This window comes from Vanessa cardui, chromosome 21, assembly GCF_905220365.1.
Source record: "Vanessa cardui chromosome 21, ilVanCard2.1, whole genome shotgun sequence".
NCBI classification, from domain to species: Eukaryota; Metazoa; Arthropoda; class Insecta; order Lepidoptera; family Nymphalidae; genus Vanessa; species Vanessa cardui.
This window is the reverse complement of record NC_061143.1, coordinates 6,482,450-6,509,211: the sequence shown is the minus strand read 5'-3', so window position 1 is coordinate 6,509,211 and position 26,762 is coordinate 6,482,450. Positions and strand designations below refer to the sequence as shown.

The window sequence follows — 26,762 nt, the reverse complement described above, 5'->3', positions numbered from 1 at the left end:
AGAGCTATTACACTTCATTTTATTTAAATTTAATAGTTACAGCATTAATTACTCTTTCGTATAGGTAAATCACGAATTAAAAAAATAACACAATCTTTTCCATAAGCAGTATATTGCAATACTAATGCTTCATCGATAGAAAATAAAAATAAAAGCAAATGAGTGACAACTGGCAACACTGGTGGCATAGTTGTCAAAATCAAAGTCGGTGTATGTATTGTAGCGACTAGCGACGCTTGGCTTTTACATTTGGTTACATTTAAGTTGTAAGAATAGTGTTTGTGTATTTAGTGATTAAATAAGAAAGTGAATTTAATTATTCACTACAATGACAACTCTAGGCCCTAAGAAGGATGGGGGCCCAAATATAGAGTTCTTTCAGTCGGCGGAATCATTGAGTCAATTTGACCAAATTCGTGTGTGGTTACAGAAAAACTGCAAAAAGGTAAATAAGAGATGTTACTGATAATTACACAGTATTTCTTGTAGAAGATAAATGAAAGTAATAAATGTAAATAATAATCTTGCTTCGCAATTACATCTGGCTTATAATGTGAAATATTTGAAATGGATTATTGAAATAAGAAAGTGTCTTTTGTTACTTTTGTATTTTTTTTTAATAATTTTACTAACAACGTCGATAATTATGATTTATAGCATGTCCAAACTGATCCACCAACCAAGGAGGGACTGGCTCAACTTGTCATCCAGCTTATCCAATATCAGGAAAACAAGCTAGGAAAAAATGCAACTGATCCTCCGTTTATGAGACTTCCAGTGAGTATAAATCATTCAACATGTTACGTTTGCCTCTTTGTGTAACAAATAAGTTTTTATGAGGTGAAAATAGTCTAATTGAGTAAAAAATAAAAACATGGTCTAAATAATTAGCACACAAATTAATTTTGTGGTACAAACATGATATAGGGTGTTTCATTATATATCTAAGACAACTGAAGAATATATACAACCTTTTTTGAGGAACCTTTTAAAAGGTTCTAAATGGCTAGAAATAGACTTAAAACAAATCTTATGTTGGCCTTATGTTTTGTTGATGGATTAACCATTATAGTGCTGACCTGTTCGATGACTTGCTCATCTAACTTCACTATTGACAAATTAAACTTTGCTTAAATTTGGTATTATTATTATTCCATGTGAATAACAAATATATATAATCATAATACAGATTTATACAATTATTTTATAAAATGTGAAGTTTATGTATTAGAAACATATTAGAAGATCATCTTTTATCTATTAATTCTTGTACCTATACTCCAGCCACATTTGATCTGGAATTTTAGTAAACAAATCATGAGTCATCATAATTAGGGTTGATACACTCTTAATAAAAAAATATTATTATTATAATTACAACTATATTCATTATAACATAATTTCCTGTTTAAACACAAAAAAATTATTTTAATACAGAATCCAAAAATTTTATTCGCCGGTCAATACATAATTTATATAAAAATTAGCTTAAAATAAAAGTTTAAAAATGTTTAATTACCACTTTAATGTTACTACAAAACTAACAACCCTATATTTTAATACTGACATAAGAAATCGCAGGTTTGTAACATTTGAAGTGTTTTTTAAGCAATTGGCAGATTTGGGAAGGTATATAATAGCGATACAGGCTCTTCGTAATTGGTGGTGTATATTTTTAGTCGTATTATAATGGTAGAACAACCACAACCACAACACTTTAAATACAAACTTTTTTCTAAAATGCAGACAGTACATATGCTCCAAAGTATACTGAATAAAATGAAACAATAAAGAAACCCTGAAGTAAAAAAAAAATTTTATCAAATGCAAACAACATAGTTTGGTTAAGATTTAAAGAAAAAGTAAAGATTTTTGCTTACATTAAAGTGATTGGAGAAAATGCTTTAATATTTACAAATTAAGTAATGATAATAATTTGTTATTGTTCTAGATGAAAGTATTCATGGACATGAAACCGGGCGGTTCCCTGTGCACGGTGCTCGCCACCATGTTCCGCTTCAAGTCGGAGCAACGGTGGCGCAAGTTCGACTTCCAGGTCGGTAAGGTATGCACCCGCACGCTGCCTCGCTCACCGCCCCCGCAGACCGCAGCCCCCGCCCCGCAGCCCCGCCGCAAGGCATAACAATGCATCTATTGACACGTATCTCGCGATGTATTATGATTATTATATAAAAATATACAATTAGCACAAATGGTCCAGCCATTATGTATATTTTAAACAGAAAAAATACATTGCGGGTATTGTATGTTATAAAACTCTGACAATGTCTTTTTATATTTAACAAGAAAGAAAACAACGGAAAGCTGAATCTAGTCTCATAATTATTTACATTCTCGTAATATATTTCGAAAACGTACCTATCGATATAGGTGAAAGAAATGGATGTGAATATGAAGCTACAGAAAAGTATATTTTCATGATTCACGATTTTTGTGTCGAAAATTAAGATATATAATTAATAAAAAGTATGTATGCATCTATTTCTTTACTATGCTAGAAAAAAATAATAAGGGATAGTATTGAACAATTTTAATTTAGGCTTTTATAAGGCATTCGTGGAATGCCTAAAAAATTACTAGCCTTATTGATTTACATGCATTTATAGGCCATTTCACGTGACATAATGTATATAACTATACCTAAATTATTTTAATGAAATAAATATTACCTTAAAAAGAGCCCTGGCCTATTCTAATTAATATATATTTAATGCTTGATCTCACGTTGTCACAATTGGAAATAAATAAACAGAGCCAATGTTTATTGAGGTACCCACCAACAGGTGGTATATTCGCTTGTTTAACTACTTAATAAAATAAAGAACAATATTATTATTTAATTTATTTCTCATTAATAATTTTGTATACTTTCAAAAATTAAGTGAAGCCACCGTTTCAGAAAGTAGATTCTACTGAGAAGAACCTGCAAGAAACTCAGTAGTTCTTAAACATTTAAAAATACAAAGTCATGTTAGTTAAATACAATTATGTATGTATGTATGTAATATATTAGTTCCGCACTTTTTTAGTGTCTCTGTAATCTTGTATTGAATAATATGCCTTCTTTACCAATGTATTTTTTCAATGTTAGTATTATTATGTATGCCTAAATCGCGAGACGCGTGTCGTTGCCCAATCGCACGATATTGTGGGTATGATATTATAAGTCATTAACAATTACATTACACAATACACTAGTAAACAAAATTACTATATTTTCGAATGAGTTAATTTTTTTGTAATAAAAAGAAATTTTACAACAGCACTAGTTTTCTAAATATTAAGAGCATGATGTTTAGTTATTCAAATTTAAATAAGTCCTATTTTTGTTAATTCTTAATTAAGACATTTTAAAGTATAAAATTTCAGAATACAGTAAAAACAAAATTCACTTGAAATTATTCCTATAGCACTATGAATGTTAAATTTAAAAGAATTATAAGATACATGTTTATTTTGTAACTTAGTGGTCTGAAAGCACAAGTGATACATACAAATGGTACACATAATAGTTATATATTCTGGTCTAAAGTCCGGCCGCTGATACCATTCAGTTAGAGCCTTCCTGACTGAATGCTGGTTTGTTGATCGAATTCTCAATCTCTTCAAAAATCAAGAGTTGATGTAATGTATTATGTTGTTAATTTTAAAATTGAATTAATGCAACGCTATAAAGATTATTATCAGTTAACATAAATGATTTTTAATCATATTATTGGATAGTAGGGTCAATAAATAATGATATGATTATAATAATATAATAATTCAATTCTCAGCATCTGGACTTTAGTAACATCTGTCACAATATCCTGAACATCTGAATCTGTATATATTCTTTCATTTCACATGCTCATTTCATGCAATGTTCCATTTTCTGTTTGGGATCTCTGGGATATAAATGTGGAATCATTTGTTTTTGAATAAAACGAAATGTTTGTGTTACATGTGTTTTCATAACAGTTTGTGTCTATCACTAATTATGTGAATTGGGATTGTGACTCACTTTTCATTGTTGCATGTCTTTTTTTTTTTAATTTACAAACTCTATTTGCTTGAAATTTAATTTGTATAATAATTGTAAAGATTGTTTATGGATGTGTTCTATTCATAAAGATAAAATTTTAAAAGCTATGAATTGTCTCTGATGGAATTTGTTTTTTAAAATATTTTGAGATAGTATCATCTACTAACACTACACCCTCTCTTCTCTTCCCCTCTCCCTCTTTCTTCCATTTGCAGAATCCGTCCCGTAAAGACTTGAACGTGCAAATGATGATGGAAATCGAATCTTCTCTCCTGGGAGCTGAAGTGATACGCTCACCCTGCATCTTCATACGTCCAGAAGTAGACAAAGCAACAGCTAACAAAGTCAAGGATATCATTGTAAATCATCAGGGAGAAATATGTGGTGAGACATTTTTAAGTTAATTTTTGGAAAATATACATTATACGTACATATTTAAAGTTTGTGATGAACTGTTATTTTTAACGGTTAATATAATATCTGAGGAAACTAATATAAGGGGTTTTTTATTAATGAAAATTTATGTTTTCAGAGGACGAAGAAGATGCAACGCATATAATTTACCCCGCGGTAGATCCCCTTGAGGAGGAGTACGCTCGACCAGTGTTCAGACGCGGGAACAGCGTTCTCGTACACTGGTACTACTTCCCAGACAGCCACGACACCTGGGCACAGTCTGACCTACCGGCAAGTGTTACATGAAACTTTTATTATACGTCATTGATTGAACGATATCGACTCGAGACTTGCTTTAAAGGAAATTCAATATATTTTGTGCCGATATATAAATATTAAATTGTTAAATTAAATGAAGGAATCATCGCGAGGAAACCTGCATGTGTCTAATTTCATCGAAACTGCCACATGTGCATTCCACAGCGTTGTGGAATATGTTCCAAACCCTCTCCATAATATAAGAGGAGGCCTTACCTCAGCAGTGGGAAATTTATAGGCTGTTACTATACTACTACTACTTATATTGACAATAAGGTATTTTTTATGGAAAAAATGAATGATATTTGATAAAAGTTAAAATATATATGTATATGTAGAAATATACTAAAAAATGTTTCGAAAGCGCATTAATATTTTATAGTAACAAAATTAAAATTCATAATTTTAATCTGTATATCACGTGACCTATAAAATGTGCCGCCATGTTGTGACGTCAGATAGGCAAATATTGTCATTTGGAAGTAGTCTCTTCGAATGTAGTAGAATAGGCGATTGTCCGTATATCACGTGACCTATAACATGAGCCGCCATGTTGTGACGTCAGATAGGCAAATATTGTCATTTGGCGATTGTGTGTGTCAGGTGGAGGTGCCGGAGAGCGCGAGCTGGGAGTGCAGTCGCGCGGAGCCCTGGCGCGTGGCGGCCACGTGGGCGCTCGACCTGCCGCAGTACAACGAGTGGATGAACGAAGAGGACTACGAGGTCGACGCCAACGGCAAGAAGAAGGTGACCCGCTCGCACATCAAAATCAAAATCAATGTATACTTTATTCAAGTGGGCTTTTACAAGCACTTTTGAATCGTCATTTAACAATTAAGTGAAGCTACCACCGCTTCGGAAAGTGGATTCTACCGAGAAGAACCGGCAAGAAACTAAGTAGTTACTCTTTTTCAACATTTAAAAAAATACAGTTATGTTAGTTAATTTTTAAGTTAATACAATTATTAAATTAATATTAATTATTAAATTAATATTAATCCATAGTACATCTATAGTAGAGCGCATTATACATTGGATACCAGTTATAGTTGATGCGTCTTAATATCTCTTAGTTACCTTCCCGTGAAAAAGATTTTTAGAAATACTTGCTTGTAAAACATTTATGGTTGATGGCATACCACGATGGGAATAATAATAATAAATATGAGACAACATCACATACATTACTCTGATCTCAATGTAAGTAGCTAAAGCACTTGGGTTAGGGAAAATCAGAAGTAATAAAGGTACCACAAACACCCAGACCAAGACAACATAGAAAACTAATGATTATATATATCGACTCGGCCGGGAATCGAATCCGGGACCTCCGAGTGGCGTACCCTTGAAAACAGGTGCACAAACCACTCGACCACGGAGGTTGTCTATATATAATATCTTCAATGTGTTTTGTTAGCATCTTCCAGTGAAAAAGCTTTGTAAAACAATACTTGTTTGCAAAACGTTATGTGTTATATACGTGCAATTAGTGAGTATACGATATATTATTATGGAGAAACGATCGTCTCTCGTTTCTTTCTCTGTGATATGTAGAATAAAAAAAATATAAATATGTAAAACTGATGTAATAGTAAATAATTACAAATTGGCAAAAAATTATCGCTGAGTATTGAGATTAATAATGTTTCTATATTGAATAAACAAATTGATTTGATATTTCCAACAACGGTCCCATTTGATGTTTCTTAAAATAAACCATTCGGAAAAAAATGTTACGGAACTCCTTTTAATTCCTCAAACCTTTATTTGTATTTTTATATTAATGTATATTTCAGGTACACAAGTTGAGGCTGTCCGTTGACGATCTGATTCCCGGATCCGAGCCATCGGGGAAAAGTAAAAAGGGCAAGAGGAAGCGATCTCCCTCGCCGCCGCCACAGAAGCACGGGAAGAGAAAGAGGTACGAACAATTGAGTTATTCCAAGAATGACCCATTTGATATTAAAACCAGCTTTATTTCGAAATATAAATACAGTTTTTCATATGAATAATATACTTTATTCGCGAATTAATGCTAGTCAATGATGTTGTAGTAAACAGATATGTTATTAACGCGCAAAATGTGAAGACTAGAAAACGTCCTAATTGGGACGTTTGCCTTTAGTTGTTTTACGTAGTAATACGTTATAATACATCATAATTAAGTCAAACATCTAGTTATCCCTTTTAATTATTGTTTTTATCAAGCTATCCTTTTTACTTTTAACGAAATGTAAAAATAAACTAAAATAAACGGTCCCCGGCGCGGCACACTTTTTTCTATTGTTTAGTATTTATTTATTTATTTATTTAAGATTCACCAGTGGTAAATACATCAACACGTACAAAGGTATACAATTTTAATACAACTTAAAACTAAATGCATTACCTATGAAGGTGAATACCACTTGCAAAGATACAGTTGGAGATGACAAACTTACAAATTATTAATTGTTAGTAAATCAAGGTTAATTAAAAATGACAAGAATTAACAATAATAGTAAAATAATAACATACAAATATAAAAAAAAAAAAAAAAATTAGTTAGCTGACAATTTTGACAATATTTTTTTGTGTAACTTGTTTGATGAGTCTCCAAAAGGGTCTAAAACAGCACTGTGCTCATTCAAAATTTTACATAAGCGAGATACAGGTGAATTGCTTCCTAAAACAGTTTTGCGGAAAGGTCTTACTAATGGCGTTATTGGTTTACGTGGATATCTAATGGGAACATTCAATTTAATTTTTGATATAAAAAACGAGTTATCATAGTTGTTGTTAAATGTTTTATATAGAAATTTTGAATCCAACAAATCCCTCCGATCACTTAGTGAAAGAATTTTGAAAAATTCCAATCTTTTTTTGTAAGAAGAAAGCATTTTCCCTTTACCTAACGAGAAAGCTAGATGATAAAGAAAACGTTTCTGTATCCTCTCAAGTCTTAGGCAGTGCGTTGCATAATGTGGCCTCCAAACAACGCTTCCGTATTCCAGTATACTCCTGACCAAGCTATTAAATAAAATAATTTTTGTTCTAGGATTTCGAAATAATCTTCCATTTCTTATTACAAAACCCATGGTATGGATATAACATATCTGTTTATTAGAAAATCATTGATGCTAGTAATTATATGTGTTTTTATTCAATTGTAATTTTAGTCGTGTGGCGAAACGCCGCGACAACGACGGCGATGAGGAAGAGGACAACGCGTCCAGAGACAACACTGACGTCGCGCCCACACCGGAGAGCGAGCGCTCAACTGACAGTTAGTTAATAATTAATCAACAACAACAACAACAGCCTGTAAATTCCCACTGCTGGGCTAAAGGCCTCCTCTCCCTTTGAGAAGGCTTGGAACATATTCCACCATGCTGTTCCAATGCGAGTTGGTGGAATACACATGTGGCAGAATTTCTATGAAATTTGTCACATGCAGGTTTCCTCACGATGTTTTCCTTCACCGCTGAGCACGAGATGAATTATAAAGACAAATTAAGCACATGAAACAGCGGTGCTTGCCTGGGTTTGAACACCGTTCTAACCACTGGGCCATCTCGACTCATTTATCAAATATAATAAATTAATCAAAATCTCTATTATTCGAGTAACTATCAAAAATTCCCTCGCTTATAATTTTTATATGCAAAAGCATGGTTTTGTATATAATTATATATGTTAGATGAAATTAGACTTTTTTTAAAATATACTAGTCCACTTGTAATCGATATTGTCGTTGTGAGTGTGTGCGTTAGATGAAATTAGCCTTTTTTTTAAATATACTAGTCCACTTGTAATCGATATTGTTTTTGTGTGTGTGTGTGCGTGACTCTCGGGTGTGTCCGCAGCGCCGGCGCCGGCCGCGAGCGCGGCGGAGGCGAGCGCGGCGCCCGACGCGCCCGCCACGCCCGCGCCCGCCATGGACGCGCACGACGACTCGCAGGGCAAGCACAGCGACTCCAACACGCAGGTAACGCGCGCTGTGACGTCACTACAGTACATGCAAAACTAATAGTCGCCCATGGCTTTGTTTACGTTTTAGGATGTTGGTTGTTTTGTGACGTCACTACAGTGTCTATATATGCAATACTTGTAGTCGCCCATGGCTGGCTCATACTCAGGGATGTTGGTTGTTTGTGGTCATATGTTAGGGAAAAAAGTAGCCTATGTTGGAGTATCCTTTCTTGGAGTTCAATTTTGCTTGATACCAAATTTCGTCAAATTCGGTTCAGCGGTTTGGTCGTTAAATAGCGACAAACGGAAAGACAGGGTTACTTTCAAATTTCTAATGTTATTAAAAATAATTTACCTAATGCGTAAATTCATTGACCGTTTTGATGCCAATTTAACGTACTTAGTAAAATATATGTAGCTAAACATTATTTCAAAGCTAATAGAAATGCAGTAGTCAGTTTGAACTTAAAATAGTTATTTAAAACTAAACGACAAAATCGACAGGAGATGTTGACTAAGGAAGAGTTGGAAGACAACGTGACGGATCAAACTCACCACATCGTAGTGCCGTCGTACTCGGCGTGGTTCGACTACAACTCCATACACACCATCGAGAAGAGAGCGCTGCCTGAGTTCTTCAACAACAAAAACAAATCGAAGACTCCCGAGATATATCTGGCGTATAGGTTTGTGTTTTTTTAAGAGTATTAAATAAATAAACTGTTGCTCTAACCATAAAAAAAAAAATTGGTAGTTTCTTAAATGTATTTTTTTATAAATTAGATGAAATCACATTAATAATATACTTTAAAATTAACAGTGTATTATTAATTCTTCTCTAAATATTGCAAAGTAATGTTAAAATTACACCATTTTTGTAAAATATGGGCAATGACAAAAAAACAGTCAAAATGATCTTCAGGCTACTTTCATGTAATGCATGCAAAATTGTAAAGTGATTTTAAATAAAACTAGTTATAACGGATTTTAATCGCGTATATTAATTATTTTGGACATCCCGACGTTTCGAGCACTTTACAGCGTTCGTGGTCACGGGTAGGTAGTCTACCCGGGTAGGTAGTCTACTACTAATATACGCGATTAAAATCCGTTATAACTAGTTTTATTTAAATGTGTAATAATCGCGAATATTTAAGACAACATTATGTAAAGTGATTTTTCTTCTTTAAACAACCATCAATGTCTCACACATCGCTCGTCTCCCGCAGGAACTTCATGCTGGACACGTACCGCCTCAACCCGACGGAGTACCTCACGAGCACGGCGTGTCGCCGCAACCTCGCGGGCGACGTGTGCGCCATCATGCGCGTGCACGGCTTCCTCGAGCAGTGGGGGCTCGTCAACTACCAGGTCACGCCCCCCGATTCTATTTTCAAACACATGTCACTGTCATGTGACGTCATATGTCTCCTATTGGTTATTATGATGTGACGTCATATATTGTAAGCTATTTTTATTTTTTTATTTTATGGTATAGGTTGGCAGACGAGCATATGGGCCACGTGATGGTAAGTGGTCACCATAACCCATAGACAATGACGCTGTAAGAAATATTAACTATTCCTTACATCGTCAATGTGCCACCAACCTTGGGAACTAAGATGTTATGTCCCTTGTGCCTGTAGTTACACTGGCTCACTCACCCTTCAAACCGGAACACAACAATACTGAGTACTGTTATTTGGCGGTAGAATAACTGATGAGTGGGTGGTACCTACCCAGACGGGCTTGCACAAAGCCCTACCACCAAGAAAGCTATAAATATAATTCGTGTATTGTAGGTGGAGACGGAGTCTCGCCCGACAGCCATGGGACCGCCGCCCACGTCACACTTCCACGTGTTGTCCGACACACCGTCCGGCTTGCAGCCGTTGCAGGCGAGACCTACTCAACCTAGACCAGGTATGAACATAAAGTCGATAGTATCTATTTTCAATGTTCGATGAAAACCGCAATTTTAGATATATTAAAATGATCTAAAACTAATCAAACTATACTTTAGTTTGATACATTTTCTACATTTTTGATATTATATCAACCGGAATTTATGTTTGGTAAATTACCAAATACTGCATAGCGTAACCCTCGAAGCTACCCGACAAGTTATTGTCACCATTAAGAAGGTTCTTTATTCATTGCAATTTGCATTTTGTAAAGTTTCAGCTTCAAAAGTTGCAGAAATATTGCATACTACTTATAATGTACCATTAAACTGTTTTATATACGCTTTTGCTCTCAATGTAGGACCATGTCATGTCATGAACCGTTCGTATAAATCGATAAACTACTTTTGCGGCGTATTCCAGCAGAGAACGTAGCGGTACCGAAGGTGGAGGCCGGCCTGCCCAACGGCGCGGACGCGGGCGCGCCCGTCAAGCCCGAGCCCAGCGTTAAGGCGGAGCCCACCATCGAGCTGGGCACCGCGCCCGGGCTCAAGATCGACCAAGTAACTTGTTACGATTATATTCTTACATCATATATTTGTAATCACCTTATTAAATATGTCGAGTCGAGATGGCCCAGTGGTTAGAACGCGTGCATTTTAACCGATGATTGCGGGTTCAAACCCAGGCGAGCACCGCTGTTTCATGTGCTTAATTTGTCTTTATAATTCATCTCGTGCTCTGCGGTGAAGGAAAACATCGTGAGGAAACCAGCATTGTATTCCACCAACCCGCATTGGAACAGCGTGGTGGAATATGTTCCAAAAACCTTCTCCTCAAAGGGAGAGGAGGCCTTTAGCCCAGCAGTGGGAATTTACAGGCTGTTGTTGTTGTTGTTGTTGTTATTAAATAATTATTTTTTAAATAAAACTAGTTATTACGGATTTTAATCGCGTATATTAATTATTTTGGACATCCCGACGTTTCGAGCACTTTACAGCGTTCGTGGTCACGTGGGTCACCCACGTTAAAATCCGTAATAACTAGTTTTATTTAAATGTGTAATAATCGCGAAAATTTAAGACAACATAATTATTTTTTTTTTATCCTTGGAATAGTTCGATGATTGCTCAATCATATTATTAATATATATAGTAATCGTATTGTATGTATATATGAAAGTTATTTAATGCTATTTCATATTGCACTTGCCTTATAAAGACAGTTAGCATATAAGTTTGATTTATCACAGTATCGTGGAGGCGCCCGGGGACGCGAATGGACAGAACAGGAGACCCTCTTACTGCTGGAAGCCCTGGAACTGCACCGAGACGACTGGAACCGCGTGGCGGCGCACGTGGGCTCCAGAACGCATGACGAGTGTATCCTGCATTTCCTGAGACTGCCCATTGAAGACCCATATCTGAATGATACCTCAGCTAGTAAGTTATTTTAATTATATGACCTTAAATAATAGGTTTTTTTTAAGACAACATCACATACATTACTCTGATCCCAATGTAAGTAGCTGAAGCACTTGTGTTATGGAAATCAGAAGTAACGACGGTACCACAAACACCCAGACCCAAGACAACATAGAAAACTAATGGTAATCTACATCGACTCGGCCGGGAATCGAACCCGGGACCTCAGAGTGGCGTACCCATGAAAACCGGTGTACACACCACTCGACCGTGGAGGTCGTCAAGATTAAGTTATAAGATATATATACTGATCTGTATAGTATGTATGAATATGTCTATTTGAAAGTTAAAATCTGTATTGACTTGTTTCAAATTGATTGTATACAAATTTACAACCCTAAAATGATGCTATAATTATTTTAAAACTGTTAATCAATTAGTGAAATACAAAATCAGTAACGTTTTTGAAAGTTGAATTTATTCTCACTTAAATAATATTTTTTGTCACAGGTGGTGTCCTGGGTCCGTTGGCTTACCAGCCCATTCCATTCAGCAAGACCGGCAATCCTGTGATGAGTACGGTCGCGTTCCTGGCTTCCGTAGTCGACCCGCGCATCGCTTCCAAGGCCACTAGAGCTGCTATGGACGAATTTTCTGCTATTAAGGTAAACATGTGACCATGTCTTCGAATATCGTTCAAGACTCAAGTGGCTTCCTATACGTCTTCGCCTTCTTTCTCTTCTGTACTGTGCGCTATTTGACTATAGTTTTCCTACGTATTTAAAAGAAAAATTTGAATTTCTTGGAGATTATTCGTTTTTAAGATCTAAGTGTCTAACCTAACCTAACCTAACACTTAAAATGCCTGAACACAATATGGAATGCCCTTCCAGTAAACTAAAAAAGGCTCCATCAATTTCAGCTTTTAAAAGAGCTGTTAAAAAACTGTTACCTAAACAATAATTTAGACGACTTTTTGATTTATTTTATATAACATTTATTATGTTATTTTATGTATTTTTATATCATTTTATTATCTTAAGTATGTATTAGTGTATGATAGAAATATATATTATTTATACATAATATTTGTATATGTAGAAAGTATAAGTATTAGTGTGTAAATATTTGTATGTAAGTTTATGACTACACCGCCTACGCCGATGGTTTTGAAATCTCTCTTTGATGTCTGAAAGAGATGGCTAATAAGCCATAAGTCCGCCCGTTGTACAACACTTTTAATGTACTTCTTTGTTTTATATTCTTTTTTTGTATTTTATTAATTTTGTGTTACTTTCTTTTTTTTTGTTTGTGGTGTGCAATAAAGAATAATTCATTAATTTGTTGGACATTTATGTTTTTTATATACTTATATGATTATATCGCATCATAGCACATCAGAACATGTACGAATGGGAATAGCGTGTGCAATGTACAATACATTGGAATTTAAATTTTAGTAATTCTAAATAAATTGTTACTTTATAGAATACTTATTAGGTTGATGATTTTGACTGATCAGGGTCTAAGTTAAATTTATTATTATATAAAGTGCTCAAATATGTCAGTTGTGTAACATGCATGTCATTGCACAGGACGAAGTCCCGGCGGCCATGATGGAGGCGCACGTGAAAGCCGCCGGCGCGCACGGGCCCGCCGCCGCGCTCGCCGCCACCGGCATCGCCGGAACCGCGCCCGCCGCGCCCGCGGGTACCGCCGCCCTTAATTAACCCTTGATTAACCCTTGATTATTGCTACATAATATATTCAACTTAAAATGTTACCTAAAAGTGATTATGATAAAAATCAGAATAGGCTATTTGACTTAAAAAGTGTAAACAGTAATGTAGTTTAAAAAAAATAAGGTTATTCTGTTTTTTCAACTCAAATCTGAGTGTATTTACTTTAATAGGCTATTTGAGTGGTTTTGAAAATCCATTTTATATTATTTAGTAGAGGTTAAGGAAACCCAGTAAAAGTTTTGTTTTTTATTTCTAGTACATATTTTCCGAAAAATATCATTTAAAAAATTCGATATTTAAATAGCGCGCAAAAACGCTACTTGGACAATATGGCGCTGCAATGGGGTCGGTGACGTCACTTTGCTGTATTTTAATCTGTGGTACAAATAGTAGAAAAGCAAAGTTTACAAGAAAGTGACTTCGTCATAAGGCCGACCAATCAGGAGCGTTATGTGTCACGTGACGAACGTTTGAAAATTTGCATTTTTATTGATGGATTTTTGAATAAATTAAGTATTTTTTTCAACTTTCGTTTGTAAATAACCATTTTTAAGCTCATAATATACACAGATTACAATAATTCACAATTTATTTTTCGCATTGTCAAATAGCCTATTGCCTAAGAATAAATTCTTATAGCCTTGGTGATAATTTTTTGCTCATAAATGTCTGTAGATTTTTTGCGAGATAAATTATTGTTATTTATATGACGATAGCATAGGTAATTTTTTTTTTTTAATTGTTTAATATGTTTTAATTTCAACTTTAAACAAATATGTTGACACGATACACTATGAATGTTATGTACACTTGTAATCGATGTACATATCAGAAGTTGTTTTTCTTTTTTTGGATGTTGTGTAAGCCATCAATTAATATGTATATTGTAAGTGTACTTATTAAATAAATAAATAAATTGTTCACCCACAGTAGAGAAGAAAGAAGGCTCAGAGGTAAAACAAGAAGCAATGGAAGTTGATGGGGAGGGCGAAGCGAAGGTGAAAGAGGAACCGGCTGAAGCGCCGCCCGCAGACGAGGCCAAAGAGGCCAAGGATGATGCTACACCGCCCCCAGGTTGGTTGGGATAGTCAATGATGATCATTCATCATCCTCCTGCCCTTATCCCAATTTTATTTGGGGTCGGAGAGTCGAGATGGCCCAGTGGTTAGAACACGCGCATCTTAACCGATGGTTGCGGGTTCAAACCCAGGCAAGCACCGCTGATTCTCATCTCGTGCTCAGCGGTGAAGGAAAACATCGTGAGGAAACCTGCATGTGACAAATTTCATTGAAATTCTGCCACGTGTGTATTCCACCAACCCGCATTGGAACAGCGTGGTGGAATATGTTCCAAACCTTCTCCTCAAAGGGAGAGGAGGCCTTTAGCCCAGCAGTGGGAATTTACAGGCTGTTACTTTTATTTGGGGTCGGCGTAGCATGTCTTCTCCTTCCATACATCTCTGTCAGACATCATCTCACAAGTAACTTTCTTTCTAACCATAGTCAATGATGATTAATAAATGTATATTCAATGGTAAACTTGGGCTGTTGTGATCCTCATTCACTATTAAGTATTACGCTGAACTGAAAATTAAAATTATTAGCAAGTCTTTGCTTGTTACATTTTTAGCATAATTTTTTTTTTTTTCAAATTCAAATTGAAAACCGAAATCGATTCAACAATGCAATCAATACATAAACAATGACAACAATGACGTTTATACTACACAGTCATGACTAAAGGACTGTGTAGTATAAACGAGAGAGATAGCAAAGCGAGTAAACTACTAATGTGTAATTGTGAAAGAAAAATTGAATGTAATTCCGTCTGACTTCTTAGTAACATTATTTATGATGTTAAAAATGCTGATTTGAAATTTTTGGTACAAATTTTTTGTTTAAACCCATAATTTGTCATATCAAATAAGTCCAATTTATATGTTTTAAGTCAACAAATAATTACACATATTTTTATCGCTATATGTCGATAATTGGCAAGCATTAAATTTTTTTAAACTTCCTAGTAACGTAATTTATTATGTTAAAAATGCTGATTTGAAATTTTCGGTGCAAATTTTTTAGGTAAATCCATAATTTGTCATATCAAATATATATGTTTTAAGTCAACAAATAATTACACATATTTTTATCGCTATATGTCGATAATTGGCAAGCATTAATTTTTCTTTAATTAAGTGACACAAAAATGTATTTGTATCACAGAAGCGCCAGCTGCGGTAGACTCCAAGGTACAGTCAGCGGCAGCGGCAGCACTCGCCGCTGCCGCCGTGAAGGCGAAACATCTCGCAGGGGTCGAGGAGCGCAAGATAAAGTCCCTCGTGGCTTTACTCGTAGAAACGCAGATGAAGAAGCTGGAAATCAAGCTGAGACACTTTGAAGAGCTCGAGGCAACCATGGAGAGAGAGCGAGAGGGTCAGGATCTAAGTCATTCGCTACTATTTAGTTTCTGCCGTGATTACATTTCGTAGATCCTGACAATATTTTTTTTCTAGGTCTCGAGTATCAACGGCAACAGCTGATACAGGAACGTCAACAGTTCCACCTGGAACAGTTGAAGGCGGCCGAATTCCGGGCGAGAAATCACGCCATTCAAAGGTAAAACAACGTTACAAATCGGAACTCCTTTCCTAATAATGATGTGCGAGGGAGTAACGTGTGGTTCCGTGCGCAGGCTGCAGGCGGAGTCGGGGGGCGCGGTGGTGGCGGCGAGCGCGGCGCCCGGCGCGCCCGAGGCTCCGCCCTCAGAGGCGCCGCAGCCCCCGCCCGCGCACCACGCCTGAGCGCCCGCCCTGTGAGCGCCCCGAACGCCCCAAGCGCCCGTTGGAGACGAATGGATATTTTAGATATCGGTGTGGGAAATATGATGTTAATGTATGGAGCGCATTTAAATTATTACTCGTGTATTCCAATTTTTTTACCGTTGTCCTGTAAATTTACAAATTTCTATAGATGAGGATAAATTTGCGGGATTCAATTTGTCAGATTTTGCGTTTTGTGTTGGACGTCTTGTGTCGAATGTATCCCCACTGGTATTATTTAAATTTGCCTATAAGATTCAATATCAGTTGTTGAAAAACGTTATCAATAAAACCTAATTATTACAATCAGAAATTAATGTGATGAGTTCCGATACGATAGACATCCTGATATTTCGCTGATAATGCGTGATTAATTGTGTCTTGAAAAAATTATAACTCATCAAAATATTAAAACGAGTATTTACATCATAAATCAATTAAATTATTTATTTACAATACAAAGGTTATAATAAATTTTATTACACGGAAAAAATGATTTCTTTTTTGAATAAATTTTATTAAAAACAATGAATAATAAAACGAAAAATATCTAATACTAAATAATGCGTTACATTCGTATAATTATCGTGGACAATGCACACAAATCATGGTGTTTTGAAGTCGCGATAAACTGCTAATTAGTATACCTAAGTATTGTATTATTATTATTATTAAAAAAAGACAGGAACTCGTGTTTCGTATCTTAGTAATTATCTTACTAAACTCTAAACACGATTTCGAGGTGTTTTATTTTTGCAACCTTTTATTCATACAAATAAAAAAATATACATAGAATCTCTAAAAACGTTAAATACAGTATAATTTTGTGATTGTAAATTGATTAGCGATGATAATTATATGCATTTTTGCGATAAAGAATAAAGCACATACTTAATACCATTTTCATTGCTAATTATAAGTAAAGTTAATATTTTGTCATTTTTATTTAAATCGATAAATTCCCCATGGATTATTCATGTAATTTTCTACTCTGACAAAAAATGACAATTCTCAGAGTATTTATGATTCATTCTTAGAATTGTCTATATTAACATAGAACAGATATCGATTAATGTATTAACTATTAATATAGGATGTTATTGAAGTTTAATTTGTCATTTTGCATTGAGTAAACTGTAAATAGATAAATAATTGTAAGCTCGTAGGAATTACCTGTAACGTCATGTTATAAAATAAATGCTAATTAATATGAATATGTGTTTTATTTAGGGTTGAAAATGAAATATTGTTTTTTATATTCGGATATTAAATATAAGATTTTAAATTAGCATGATTTTTTTATTACTAAAGTTATTCATTTCGGGATATTTACCATGTTTTTTATTTTTATTCGGTGAAGCTTGATATTTCGACATTATCTACGATTGTCTTGTTCACGAGAAGATGGTAAATATCTCGAATATTATATTTTAATAAAAAAAATATAAAATGAAAACAAAATTAAAGTAATTTAGTAACATAAGCCTATAATATAAGGTGATTAATATCAATTTCAAATTACTAATAAAAATCTCGATTAGTACCATATAGTATCGAAATATTTTAATATTCCATTAAAAAAATCAAAGCAAAATAGTTTTTGCTATCGAATATTCAAGTCTTCCTATATATTATTTTACTTGAAATCTGAGAGCCTTTTAAATAATAATAAAGGTAATTATGGTCTTATACGACTTCATAATAAAAATAAAACAATATTTCGGTAAATAATCGAATGTACAATGATAATAATGAATATGATATATGTATTAATATCAAAATTATTTGTTATATAATTATAATTCGTCCACTTATATATACATATATCATCGAACCCTGATTTTATTGTTGTGCGTTTTATCCGTTTTACAACGCATTGTCCAGACGTAATGCTCATTTTTTGCATACATTTGAACAACCTGCACCGAAGTGGACGTACATTTTTTTAATCTAATTGCAATAGAGAACAATGTCAGTTGTTGGCTTTTTGTAATTATCGCAGGTGTAATAAACTCGTGCTTGGAGTGTTTTCACAAAATGTCTCTTAATTTTTCATTAACTATCTTGTGCCTTTTTGGGTGCGCTCTAGCAAAAAATTTACAACATTACAAAATTTCTATGGTAAGTTTTTTTTTACATTAAAAACCATTTTAATTTCGAAAATAAATGAATATACTATTATTTAGTTTAGATGAAGTTTAAAGAAGAGAAAAAGGGAAGTGAAAGTTAAAAATCTAAATCTTCATTAAATATTTTTAAAATAAATGTTTTAATAGAATTTTTTTTATATATAATTTATTTAATAATAATATTTTTCAACCAGTACAGAGTGAAATAAAATATACATTTGAACATCTGGTATAGAAAATCAGCGTGACAGTTTTTTTTTAATTTATTAATTTTACATTCATAATGGCTTAGATACTGTCTGATGATGTGTTTTTCATTAAAACTTAGTTTTCACTTAAGAAACATTCGTTAAACTTAAGAAAATTTTTATAATCCTGTTGTAAAATCACTGAAAGAATCGCTGGTCCTATAATATTGTACTAATTTTTAAATTAATTGAATTTGGAAAATGGAATGTGATGAAATGGTTAAAGTAAGCACATACATTTTGAAAAGCGATTTGTTTGTGAAATCTACATCGAAATAGGTAGTTCTATAAAATATTCAAAAGTACATTTAAGTATCAGTATATCTCGTTTTGATTATAAATGTTTAATTTAAAATCAATATATGATTGGTCAAGGTATCATCTGGCGACACCGATAGAGTTGCACTATTTACGCACGCGGAGAGTCCGGTGTGGGACGTCGAGTCACAATCTCTATACTTCGTAGATGCGCTGCAGCAGAACGTGCACAGATTAGATTATGTTTCTGGGCAAATCTTTACCAAACATATTGGTTTGTACATTTACTTTATTTAAAAAATATATATTTTTAATTTATTAGTAGATAAAGGAAATATTTACTCAAACTTAAATATTTATAAATCATATAATAATTTAGAGTGCATGGGTTTATGCAAACTTTTCCGCTTCTAATTAACTTGGTTCTGTATATCTACGTTCTATCGTATGTGTCTACGTTTTAATATTTTAAGTTGTAACTACAAAGGGATACTTAATAATTAAACTAACATATGAGCCAAAGTAATATAACATTGAAATAATGTGCTTTTTCCGCTAAAAGACCCAGAGTCTTCCAGCTATAGGCATAAGTAGAACACGGCGTAATTTTAACATCGAAAATCGTATCAGTTAATCGATAAAATCATTCCGTTTATACAAAAGGATCTGTCTATTGCTATAAATGTAATGTAATGCTGGTTTTTAAGCATCAAATAAAGTCGTTTATTTGCCATTTTCACAGGATATGGCCAAGTTAATGTAGTGTCTCTGGTATCGGGGTCGAGTCGTCTGTTAGTCGCAGTGCGCTCCGCCCTCTACCTCTTAGACTGGAAGGTATCCGGTGACGCCGCCCTCCGGTTACTAACGACGGTGGACGAGGGTCTTCCAGAGAATCTGATCAATGAGGGAAAAGCAGATTCTGAAGGGAGATTCTGGGCAGGTAATTGTACGACTTAACATATCTACAAAAAGAATGGAAATTTTTAAATACAATTTATGATTTTTAAAACACCTGTGTTTTTGACACACTTTGAAGATCAGTTCAAATGAAAATAATACCATAAATTAAACAAAATTTAAAAATGAAACGTCTACTCGTACTAACTTTGACCTAGTTAATAATGTTACCAACAGCAAATCAAAGTTTAAATAACACAGTAAATAAATCTAATCTATGGTACACAAGGGAGGAAGACCACTTTTATTTATTCTATATATAATTGGCTTTCCTGAATTAATTTTTTAACCTCCATGCTTTATATTGGGAGCCTTGCTCGAGTGCCAAGAACCTTTCGATATAGATTTTGAAACATTCTGGTGATGGAAACTTTTGCTTTACGAATATTATGTATTATATTTATTTTTTTCTTAATCTCCTGTGAATATATAATATTGATAGATAGATAAACAATATTGCACTCAATTACAATGGTGCTAACAAGTTTCACGGATGCATAGATAGTCTAATTACATGCAAAGATAGCCTTATCGGTAACAACGATCTCTTACAGGCAGCAAACAAAACTCGGGCAAGTGAGATTTGACTTATGGCTAGAGTTGTTCAAATATATATAATTAAATTATGTTATATAACATTACTTACTAATTTTCAACCTTATCGAAAGATATGAGAAAAAATGAGACACTCATAATTATATTTGTTTTTTATGAATGGTATTGTTTTTTTAATGGTCAGGTACAAAGGGTCCTCAATCAGGCGACGATGTGCTCCCAGACAAGGCCACGTTTTACAGCATTAGCCAGCAATCTTTCACCCAGCCGCGGATACATCTCAGACCTGTATCCATCTCCAATGGACTCGTGTGGTCTCTCAACAACACTATCATGTATTACATCGACTCACCGACTCAGAAAATTGAAGCATTTGACTTTGATCCAGTTAATGGAGAAATAAGTAAGAATACAGTATAGTTTTACTAAAGTTAACAAATATAATAATATTTTTTTTGCCGTAAAATATTGCACATAAAACTTTACAACTTCTATTGAATTTCTTAGTACGCTACGTTTATTATAATTTATCGAGTACTTATATAAATTGAAAATTATTTCTGTTTGTTTAACAGTAATGAATAATCAATCAACTTAAAAATAAAATAATGTATTAAATATTCTTTGTTGCAACAAATTCATTAATAAAAATTTTTAAACGAGGAATTTCTGATATGGGTTGTTAGTACTTATATAAATTATGAAAATATTATATTAAGTAATACTTGGTGTAGTCTTGTTCGACCGATGTTATAAATAAATATAAAAATAATTTTAAATGATCAATTACTAAGTACTATAACCATGTGACAAATTGTGATTTATTTCACCTAAGGAGAAATATATAGTAGAAGAAGGTACCCTTAAAAGTCAAATAATAGCGATAAGCAATTGAATTTCAATATTATTCTTATCTTAAGAAAAGTGCATGTATTATACACTACTTCATTTTTAACACATTATCTTGATGTTCGGTATTGTTATATAAAAGAGATTTAAAAAGTAATTATAAATTGATTTTTTGATATGAATTGAGTGATGAGATCAATCAATAATGATCAATCAATTTATATCAATAGTCATCAGTAAATTCGTATCAATTAATCAAATGTTTTGGTTATTATAGTTACTAATGAACACCTCAAATCACGTCACGGATTTTAACATTAATCAGCTAGCGTTGCTAGATTACAACGCTTTGTGGTCTAAAAACATTAAATTCGCGACACAAATGATGGCTTGTGATCTTTTTAAATTATCTAGATCGAGATTTGGTCTTTGTATTAATTGCTATAAAAACATAATCGTGATTATATTTAATTAGTCTTATTTATGATAATTTTGTTTTAAATAATCGTTATCAACAGCCTGTTAATTTCCCACTCTCGGGCTAAGGCCTCCTCTCTCTTTGAAGAGATGGTTTGGAGCATATTCTACGGTTAATGGACAAGTGGCAGAATTAAATTTGACACGTGCAGGTTTCCTTACAATGTTTTTCTTCACTGCCGAGTAGGTACGAGATGAATCATAAAACACATTGAGCACATGAAAAATCAGTGGTGCTTGCCTAGGTTTGAACCCGCAATCATCGGTTAAGATGTACGCGTTCGAACCGCTGAGCCATATAGACTCAATTAATAATCGTATCTATTGTCATTTGCAGGCGGAAGAAGAACAATAATCGATATAGCAAACTACGGATACGAAGACGCGATCCCTGATGGTATGACCATAGACAGCCGCGGCCACCTCTGGGTCGCAGTCATGTTCGGCGGCACGGTAAGATTTCATTTCGATTAAAATATATATTTTCAGCAATCAGAATGAAAAATAATTTTAAAAAAATACAATATTTGAACCAACCTATAGCTAATTTATTTAAAAATAATCTTAATTTTTAACAGTAATTCAAAATATTGAGCAATCACAAACAACCGTTACAAAAATAAACACAAAACCACAATTATAAAATAACGATCTTACTGCTAAGCAGTGAAAGTACCGACATTCTTACCGACCGACGACTGATGAGAAAGTGACCTGCAGTCTATCGAGCGGTCGTTTTTATACGAGTCGGAAGGTACGCCAACTACCCGCAATAAGTTCGGCTTATAATATAAATACTAATAATATACAACAAAAATCCCACATTCCTAAAAAATTATTACGGAATTAGTAAAAAAGATTATTCGACGCGAGCGCCATCGAAAGAAACCATTAGTATTTAAGAAAATCTAACTATCATTGGCATACTTTCAATTTCAGGTATTACACATCGACCCGGACAGCCGAAAGATCGTTTTCGGCTACAAGCTACCGGTGTCCAGAACGACGTCTCTTTGCTGGGGCGGACCGAACCTTGACGAATTATTTGTGACAACTTCGAAGGCAAAACTGGACGCAAACGAGCCGCTGAGTGGCGCTATATTCACTATACGGGGAACAGGAAGCCGGGGCGTTCCCGCTTATTCCTTCCGATTTGACAATGCTGATGACTACTAAACAAATACACAAGACGCGTACACTTGTTGAGTTACCTGAATTAAATACGTAACAAATAGAACATTAGCTTTGTTTTATTTTCCATGTAAAATTAGAATGAAATATTTATGAAATAAAAAAATAGCTACAACTCAATTAATAAATGAAAATGTACTTTGAATCGTCATCTTACAGAATTTTATTAAACGTATAGTTAGCTCTGGTTTGGACTGAAGAAGAAAATATGTGAAAGTCAATACGTCCTAGTTCCACGCTTTGTACATTATACAATGATTATATTATCATTGATTCTACTAAAATTGTCAATATTACTGTGAAATAGATAAAGCTGTTGTAAATATATTGTGATTCAGATGTAAATATCTATTTTAGTCTATTTAAATCAAATAATTAATAAAGATAAACTAATCTTAGTTTTATTTATGTCACGTGATTTGTTAAAAGCTCTGCTATAGCGTGCCCTAGTAATATTTTTTGTCCTTAATTTGTCTTCCAAAGTGCCAATAACGCAATATCGTAATGAATATCATAAACTATTCAAGCTCTAGACTAATTCAATGCGAAATGCATTTTATTTGGCTTTTATCCTCTTGTTGTTCTAATAGACTACAGTTAAATCATTCTGAAGAGTCTCGGAACTCTATGATTAATGAAATAGACCGAACAATTTAAATAAGTTTAAAAAAATTCTAATCTACAGCATTTTCTGCTAGACATTTTATTGAATGCAACATATGTTATAAAATAATGTTCATCAAACATTATATATTAAAGTTAAAATAAAAAACATTTATTGACCAGAAATAAATTTATTATAGAACATGCGCTTATAAAGTGGATTTTAACAAGAAATACAACGTTTTAGACTCCATCAATATCAACAAAGAACACATGACAACAGCGAAAGTTTATTAGTAAAGTTTAAAACACTGTAGAGAACAACAGTTGAATACAACTAAAAGTATAGAACAATATGATATTAAGAGTCGTTACGTCAACACGTCACCATCTTTAACCGTTGTCCCAGGAAAGAGCTGTTTGGATACGCTAGTTGCACCGCAAATAAGACTGTTTTATAATATGAGCAGGTCGGCACGATTTGCAATAGTATGGTATATTCCAATGGCAGAAAATTTAAAATATAAAACCATGAACTTTAACATTTAATGCGGTTTGGTAATAGCTTTGCTATATTTTTTACGACAAATAATTAATGAGTATTAAATGTTTATTTATAATACGTATCCACATAACCACTAAAAATTTCGCGACCATTCAGAAACTCAGTGCTTCCCCAAATCAAAGAGTTTATTTAGATTATTTAGATATTGACCAATTATAAAGTGTCATTTTAAAGTTAAAGTTGTTTAACTGTACTATTAATTATACTATTGTAAATGTAGAATCGACTAGATATAAGTATGTTTGTTAGTTTTTCTGTTTTATGGTACTAAACAAAGTGACAAGTCCCTCTTACAAAATCAATTTTATTGGGCAGTAGGGGTGACTGCCACTGCCTTACTTACCTTAGTCGATTCTAATAACATATACCTTCTAAAAACAGAAACCAACCTTCTGGACTGTATCTTGACTATGTATTAATTATAATCTACTGCATTGAATGTATACAAAAGATTTAAATAGTTTCATAATTATTTTCAATTCGATGTCATAAAGCAAAAAACATAAAAAAATATTAATATTTATTACAAATATTTTTTTCTATGTAGTAGACTATAATAACTGAAACGACGGCAAGGTTTCTTAACATTATAACACGTGAATATTCTGAAAAACGTGCGCTCGTGTAAACATACAAATATTAGAAATAAAGGTGGCTCGGTTGTTGATAAAGTAACGGCTCTTAAAAATAGAGAATGACATTCGCATTATCAAACTTTCAATAAGATCAACAATCTTTTAAAAGATTAAATAGATTCAACCACACCGAGACATTAAGAATTATGTTTTAAAATACGAATTTATCGACGAACTCACAACCACGTAATGTGGTACTAATTACATTTTAGGCACATTTTACCCTAACACAATTAATTCATCGAAATAGTTAAAACAAACAACAATTATATATTATTATTCGTATTTTAAAATACATTATATATTTACAACATTACAACGAGTGCGGTAAATTGTGAAATTTCAGATATTTAATCAGAAAATTTTAAATATTTACTGTTTGTTAAAAATGTGGTTGAATTGTCCATAAATCAACACAAATTATTGTTTAATAAAAATAATAATAAATTAAGACATGTTATGTGGATGTTTGCACAATCGTGACAATATTTCATTAACATAAATATAATTTATGTTTTAAATATACATAACAATTATTTTAACTACCAAATCTGGTAAATTTTATTAGAGAAATCTATAGTCGGTAACAACATTCAATAACCTTATTTCAGACTTAAGTGTTACAAGTAAAAAAAAATACTAATTGTCAACGTCTTGTGTAAATTTTTATACGGAATTCTATAAAGGCTTTTTATTACTTTTTTTTTAATATTTTCAAAGCGTTTAATTATTTTAAAGATATATTTTCAAATAACGTTTTTCTATAATATTAAAAAAAAAACAAACATTTACTATTCAAATTACTATATATAAAATTATTATCACCAAAAATACTATCACAATTTCTATATCGAACTAAGCAATTTATAATAATAAAAAATATAAACCTGGCATTACTTCTATAATAAAATTATTAAAATATTATTCAAGTGAACAATTTTAACCCAATATAACTACATTCATAAGAGATAATCTATTTATAAATTTTCATTAATTTTAATTATATAGACACAAAGTTTTATCCCGTACGAAATATTAATAATATTAAATTTATTCAAATAAATATACAGGCACCGAGATATACATAAGATATTTTTAAGAAAAAAAATTTAACATTATTTTTTTGGTTGTTACCAATGATGTTCTAGTAAACAGATATGTCATTAACGCGCAAAAAGTGAAGACTAGAAAACGCCCTAATTGGGACGTTTGTCTTAAGTCGTTTTCATCATAATCATGCCAGTAATACTCTATAATACATCATAATTATGTAGTAATACGTTTTGAGTGATTCAAACATCTAGTTATCCCTTTTACTTATTGTTTTTATCAAGCTATCCTTTTTACTTGTAACGAAATGTAAGATAAACGGTCCCCGGCGCGGCACACTTTTTTCTGTTGTTTAGTATGGGTATAACATATCTGTTTATTAGAATATCATTGGTTGTTACAATCTTGCGGAAAAAGAAACTCGTTGACTTAAATATATCAGTTCCGTTTTGATAAAATTCAAATTCACCAAAATAACAAATCACATTCAGATGCGCATTCAACCACTTGTAATTGGGATAAACTATAAATAAATAACTTCAAAGGAACATCAACAAAATTACAACATGTAGAGCTAAGGATTATCTGCATATATTTGTCTATGTTTTCAACGACAACTGGGTACAATATGGAAGCAGCATAACTG

The 26,762-nt window shown here is 33.1% G+C and overlaps 2 protein-coding genes across 2 annotated transcripts; both read left to right on the top strand.

Moving 5' to 3' along the window:
* Nucleotides 1–233: 233 nt before the first annotated feature.
* On the top strand, nt 234–17,009 carry LOC124538805 (SWI/SNF complex subunit SMARCC2). The gene is given in 20 exon segments (XM_047116010.1): nt 234–445; nt 658–777; nt 1,952–2,065; nt 4,261–4,429; nt 4,578–4,732; nt 5,363–5,506; nt 6,556–6,680; nt 7,918–8,075; nt 8,605–8,726; nt 9,215–9,396; nt 9,940–10,081; nt 10,513–10,633; nt 11,038–11,177; nt 11,867–12,056; nt 12,549–12,703; nt 13,634–13,741; nt 14,704–14,854; nt 16,004–16,213; nt 16,294–16,396; nt 16,473–17,009. Coding segments are annotated over 20 exon segments (2,835 nt in total). The 5' UTR covers nt 234–328; the 3' UTR covers nt 16,582–17,009.
* Nucleotides 17,010–18,505: 1,496 nt separating this feature from the next.
* On the top strand, nt 18,506–23,258 carry LOC124538836 (regucalcin-like). The gene is made up of 6 exons (XM_047116059.1): nt 18,506–18,720; nt 19,352–19,508; nt 19,977–20,174; nt 20,931–21,149; nt 22,410–22,525; nt 23,012–23,258. Exons 1-6 carry the CDS (start codon nt 18,637–18,639, stop codon nt 23,246–23,248), a joined length of 1,011 nt encoding a protein of 336 aa, XP_046972015.1. The 5' UTR covers nt 18,506–18,636; the 3' UTR covers nt 23,249–23,258.
* The last annotated feature ends 3,504 nt before the right edge of the window (nt 23,259–26,762 follow it).